Source organism: Larimichthys crocea, chromosome I (assembly GCF_000972845.2).
Source record: "Larimichthys crocea isolate SSNF chromosome I, L_crocea_2.0, whole genome shotgun sequence".
Classification (NCBI taxonomy): Eukaryota; Metazoa; Chordata; class Actinopteri; family Sciaenidae; genus Larimichthys; species Larimichthys crocea.
The window spans coordinates 2,116,602-2,123,005 of NC_040011.1; the positions used below are offsets into that span (position 1 = coordinate 2,116,602).

General features: G+C 39.0%; 1 protein-coding gene across 1 annotated transcript in view; it reads left to right on the forward strand.

The window, feature by feature from the left end:
• Positions 1–5,930, forward strand: part of LOC104937724 (complexin-2) — a 38,462-nt gene extending 32,532 nt beyond the window's left edge. The window contains exon 4 of the mRNA XM_010754030.3: positions 31–5,930. Coding sequence (XP_010752332.1) covers positions 31–228 — 198 coding nt within the window. The 3' untranslated portion in view covers positions 229–5,930. The remainder of the gene's footprint in view (positions 1–30) is intronic.
• The last annotated feature ends 474 nt before the right edge of the window (positions 5,931–6,404 follow it).

Below are 6,404 nucleotides of genomic sequence, written 5' to 3' on the forward strand. Positions count from 1 at the left end.
AATATCACCTCTTGTCCTCTCTTTGTTCAGTATGGGCTGAAGAAGAAGGAGGAGAAAGAGGCGGAGGAGAAAGCGGCTATGGAGCAAGCCTGCGAGGGGTCACTGACACGCCCGAAGAAGGCGATCCCACGGGGCTGTGGAGACGACGACGAAGAGGACGAGGAGAGCATCCTCGACACTGTCCTCAAGTTTCTGCCAGGACCTCTACAGGACATGTTCAAGAAGTAAAACAAAAAGCAAAACAAATCAAACGAACCCTAAATTCAGGGTCCAGTCTGGCCTGGGCTAGGCTGCGGGGCAAAGGGAGGCGGGGATGTTTGCATTGGGGACTTTAAGGGTTGAGAGAACTTGAAGAGTTGAAAGTTTGGGGGAGATGAGAGACTGGAGAGATTGGTTTGGGTATTTGTATGCAGGCAGGGTTTGAGTGTGGATCTCGGGTGTGTGGAAGTTGTTGGGAGCATTACGGATTCGGGAGGGGGGGTTCTTGCCAAACTGTTAGAGGCTACACACTGCCTTTCTAGAAATCTTTTACTTTGTTCTTTTCTACTCCTCGACGATTGCGTCATTCTTCCCCTTTTTATTTGCCACAGTTGCTGTACAACCTTTCAACTGCCACTTAGCACATTTCTTACAATTAGTAAGTTTTTCCTGTTGTTATTTTTACACAGATTAAGATCAGACATTTTGATTTGGTTGGTCATCATCTGTGGCCAGGCGATGGTGACCAATGGAGAGCAGTATTCCCTTAGAAGGACCGTGGACGCTTTTGTCCTCTTGCTTGTGTGGTTTTTTCAAATGGCACTGCCACCATGTTTTCCAGTAGATGGAGCATGTTGTGTTTATTTAAATGGGTGTTTTCTACTTTTATGAACCTGGTGTAGGTCTTTATATTGAAGAAAAAACAAAATCAGCATTTGAGTTTTTAGGACATGTGCCTTCATATCATCTCCTCCAGCAGAGGAATTGTAAATGAGGGTTTCATTTTCAGTCAAACAGGTGTACAGTTGTTGGTAGCATGTAGGCACGCGTTCAAGGATACAACATCGAACACTTTTGGAATAATGTATTTGATATGAAGTTGGCTTGTTGGAATATTTTGGGGTTTCCAGACACCACTGTTCAAACTAGGCACTTCTGGAAATCCAAGACCAAGTTTCCAAGGCCGAACAGTTTACAAAACTATTAAAACTAATGTTACTTTTAGAGAAGCTAAAGTTTCTAAGCCTGTCAGCTAGTTAGACTGCCATTATGCTAGTAAAATACAAAATCTTGAACCTGTAGTTAACCTCAAAATATACTTTTTTCAATCACAAGATTTCGGAATATACCATATTTAGCTCAAGGTTTCGCCCATATAAGGGAGCGAGACTCGTTTTACCTTGTTTGAATCCCATTTCCAAAAACTCCAGAGTTTTTAGATAGTGTGGTCCCTGTAGACAATCAAAGCATTGAACACTTGGAAACAGTGAGGGTAGCCGGTACTGTACATGTTGTCATTTCCTGTCTCATGCTTGGTTTAAAGTGGGTTCTATATTAAGCACTAGATTAAATGATTGCTATTAAGTGGCTCTTAATTTAAACTATTCTTATTTTCTTTTTTTTTCTTCTTCACACATGAATGCAAATGCCAGGCAATGTCTGTTTTTATTATTTTTTTTACTTACTTTAAATTATTACTCTTTGTGAATGTGCTGCCAAGTTTATTTTAATGCAACAGAAATTGTGATTTAATCCACATTCCAGCTGAGCTAACCTTTCCCTTCATCTTTTAAATGCATAAGTTGACCTTGATCGAAAAAGCTCATCAACATCAAGACCAAAGAAATACTGGTGAGACCTTACTATTTCTTTCGTCACAGCTGAAACGAAGACCTGCATGCCTGACTTGGCTTTTATTGTACGTGCAAAGCCTGCAGGAGAAACACACAGCGGCCTGTTCAGCGTGTGCATGCATCCCAAAGACCACCACCAAACTAAAATGATACTCTCCTATTTCCTCAAAAGTATTCCATGGCTAAACAAAACTAGATATGTTAACTGTAGACTGAGCCTGAGAAAACTGGCCTGCGAGTTGTCGCAATTCACTGCGTGAAGAGCTCACTTAGAGTCGAGTATATTCTGCATCCTGCATCTCTTAATCCAACGAAATATCATAGTGATTTGTCATATAGCATTTACGTAGATGTACTGTAAATGGAAACGATCTCTACTTAGTGAAACCACCTTAATATATGGACATTTATCAGTAAAACAAAGCATGTTGGTTATTCCTTAATGATGCGGTGGTTTTTCAGTGGTTAGTTATACGACGGTGTATGATTAATACATTGTTCCGTGAGTTTGTAAGTTAAAATATTAAGGATTAATAAGACTATTGATGAAGTTGTCATAAGCACTATAAAGGCATTTTCTTTTCTTTTGTTCATTTTCTAGCTCAGATAGGACTTTTCACTAGACGAAGCCATATTGTTTAGATTGCAATAATTACTTAAAATGATAAAAAGAGAATATTTCATTGAAAGTTAGCGTCTCATGTTTGTTTTCTGTAAAATTAGAAGAAAAGATATTTGCATATCCGTTTGTAGATCCTCACCATTCTTGTAACTTTAAAGATGTATACTAATGTATACGCAAAGAAAATGTATGTAGAAAAAAGAAGCCATTGTTATAACTGTCTCAGTGTACTACATGTGTACTGTAAGTGTGTGTGTGTTTATATGTGTGTGTCTTTCTACATGTCTGTGATGTGAGACCATGTTGTTGATTCATATAGTCCTGGTTTATACTACATTAATGTGTCTTTGAACTATTTTGTGCACAGGCGGTAGCTGGGGCGACTCCCTAGTTGTGCCACGTCTAAAAAAAGAAATAATACTTAACACATTCCTTTCAAAATGTTGAGCATGCAAATGTTTGGTAGAGAAGAGAATACACCAAATGTCAAAAGACAAAAAAAAAAGGCTATTAGACTATTTCCTGTTTCTGAAAGAGTCTCCAGGCAACAGAATCCATGCATTGGATCCAGAAAGATCAGCTGCGCGATGGGCTTGTTGAGTGTTTGATGTTCTTTGTTGTCTGAGGTTTGATGAAGCTTCAGGCTGTGATCACACAGGAGCTTTGGAGCTCATATGTGAGCATCGCTAACAAAGAAAAACGCCAAGCTGTGTCCCGGTTCTGTATTTTAAGTTTGTAGTTTGTAGTGTACTCAAATTTCAAAATCAGTTTGCAGTATAAAGCTCAGAACTATGAACCTTTGGAGAATTCCACATGGACAAGGGTCGAAATTAAGTTCCCTGGGCGATATTTTATCCCCCAAAAGTCCCTGCTCAGGAGGAACTCTAGCACTGTACATTTCTGGTTGGTTGAGTACCCACAGCCAACGTTTTGAAAATTCTTCAGCTGCAAGCCAGTTGGTTTTGTTCATTGGGCTCTGACACATCAACAAGGAGTTAAGTAATAATGACGCCTGTCCGTCACTTTATATGGCGTCATTGTTATTGTCCGTAGACGGGTAACGGGCTGAAGGAACCTTTTAGTTCGTTACTACTAAGTACTTTGGGTACAAATGTGGCTTTGTAAGAAAAGCACTCTGCTTTCTTGTTAAGTTTTCTAAATGAAAACTGGCATTGGTGTTGAAAAGTCAGACTTTGGTTTATGGCTGGTGGAACACAAAACATTTAGGTTAAATTTGAGAACAGATAGATAAATAAATATTGTATACGTTAGAATGGGGCACAGCTTTTGATTGCTGGGTACAATTTAACAAGAAATACAAGCTTGTTACTCAGTCATCGTAATATTTGGTTTGCATATTTTGCATGAGCACTAACTCCAGTTTGGACACTTTGAAGTGTCAAACATGCAACTGAGACTCTGGCAGCCACACATTGGTTCAAACTAATTAATGATTCGAATCAGTTGATTCTCCAACAAACTTGTTAACAGGGCTAGAATTCACCCTCTGTGATCTCAGCCTGAAAACATCAACTCTGAGATGAGTTAAAGGCTTTTAAAAAGACAATGGGAGACGTGCAATTAAAAAAAAAAGAAGAATAGATACTGTAACTAAAATATTAGCTTTTTTTTATACTAGATGTATTATAGTACTAAAAACTCAATTTTGATTTCAGTGTAAAAATCATGCAAATTGTCATGTCTCTATATGAGAGACCAACCTGCAGAGAGATTTATTTTAATGCAGTCGCTTTGCTCATCCTCATGAACAAACCACCCGTGTCGGAATAACGCATGACGTCCGTCACATAAATTTAAATTATTGCAGTGCAGAAGCTGTTTTTTAGCGCAGTGTGCTTTGTTTGAGTCGTTCCAGATGAATCACCTTGATTTGTTTCCTGCATTAACGCAGGGATTCCCCACAATTCCAGGTTACATGCCAGTTTCACCTACAGCACGTGGATTAAGTTTATTCAAGCCTTGTATCTCCCAGGTGGTATAAACTGGGACATAAATCCATGACTAGGCTTAATTCATGGGCCCTTCATGGAAACTACAGCCATACATCCTCTGTATGTAAAATAGTCTCTCAGCGGGACTCGTCTCGAGGCGTCACAGCATGTGAACTGCCTTTTTAAAAGGGCTATTACCATGTCATCTGTATGTGAGGTTAGTGCTAACTCATCTGTCGCATCTGTGCTTGTCCTGGCGTGAAGTGTCGTTTTAATACATTCTGGTTGCATGAGATACTTCAGTGTGGAAAATTGTGTTTGTGGAGCCGCTGTGGCTTTTCAGTTTAGATAAACACCTGGGTCGGTAGATAATAGAGTAAAAGCAACGAGTTGTCACCTCTAAGTAGAGGGTTATAAACAATAAGTATTATTTTAGATGGAATATATGGACTGTATATTTTGCTAACACAGAAGCAGACGTGGGTGAATGTGAGAGATGAAAACCGCAAGTGTAGATTTTGACACGAAAGGCCACAAAGACATTTAACAACTACATCAAATCCCGACTTCTCTAAAAGCATCTTCCGTTGATGGGATACTTTGAGGGGAGACTCAATCTAAAGAGATTGCAACTGAAAAACTGGATTATCAAAGCATCTTCTGTTGTCAGGAGCCCGGAAACATACAGAGAACTGAGAAACAGGCTAAGCTTGGAACTGCCATTCGAAACCACAGTCCCTTTCCTTAAGTTTGGTGATATTTCTCATTACAATCTATCAACACAAAATAATGTATACTGGCAGTGTGCATTCGACATGCCATAAATGTTTACTTCTTAGATTTAACTTTAAAAAATGCAACGAGCGACTGAAATGGAGAGAACATTTTAGAATAAAAGAAAATCTTTCCTTTAAACTTGATCGTTCATCCAACTCCAAACAAGGCTGGACTTTTTTTCTACACTCTGTAATGATGTCATAACATTTGTGTTTTTTTGTAACATTTTTACGTATACACTTACGAATATTATTGTAACTGCCCTGCTGATTCCTGCCAGTAAAGTGAAAGCGAACGCTCGGCGAATGCCGTTCACGTTAAGAAGCTCGTCTTATCGCCACGTTTACTTTCCCTCCAGTGGAAGTCGAGATTTTGGTGAGCACAGCTGTTACTGTGAAGAGTAACTCTCTGAATACATTCCAGTCTTTTTTGGCATTTGCACTAGAATACGTTGAAATGTTACATTAACAACGGTTATGGCATCTAAAAAGTCAACACTACTAACTACCTGTATTTCCTTTTTTACGTTTGCCTGCCCTCTAAATGGTAAAGTTGAAAGGTAAAAAAAAAGACCACCACCGTAGTGACCGGGGTTAAACACCTGGCAGCAATCCCTTTAATTTGGCCATTTGCGTCAATCGACACAATTGGCGACGTTCACAGGTTTGCTGATGATGTGACCTTCTTCAGGCAACTGGAGACCCCATGTGAACAGGCTGGAAGTGACTAAATGGTAAAGAGTGGAAATGGGGAAACATTTAAAGAAAAAAAGTATGTAAACGGGATAAACAACCGGAAAAGGGAATGGATTTTTATTAAAGTTCCTACAATTGAATCAAGAGGGTCTTTTTAATTCAGGGTGAAAATAATTTCAGGGTGCAGAGGTTAAGAATGTAAAATATAAGTTCTTATGCTATTTTTTCCTTACTTGCATGTCATATACTCTATGTGAAGCCCAATCACTGTAAAACTGTCTCATCGATGGAACTGAATCATTCTTTTTGGAAACTAAATGCATAACACTAATAATAATAAAAAAATGTTTATAAAAAGCTCCCTGTGTTTTCATTCTCTGTGTTGCTTGCCTTCCCTTCACCAGGGCCGTTTCTAGCTGTTTGAGGACCCTATGCAAGATGCTATTTGGGGGCCCCCTTACTTAAATGAATAAAAATAAAATGGACCACCCTGCATATTAATGTGCAAACAATAGAAAACTAGTAA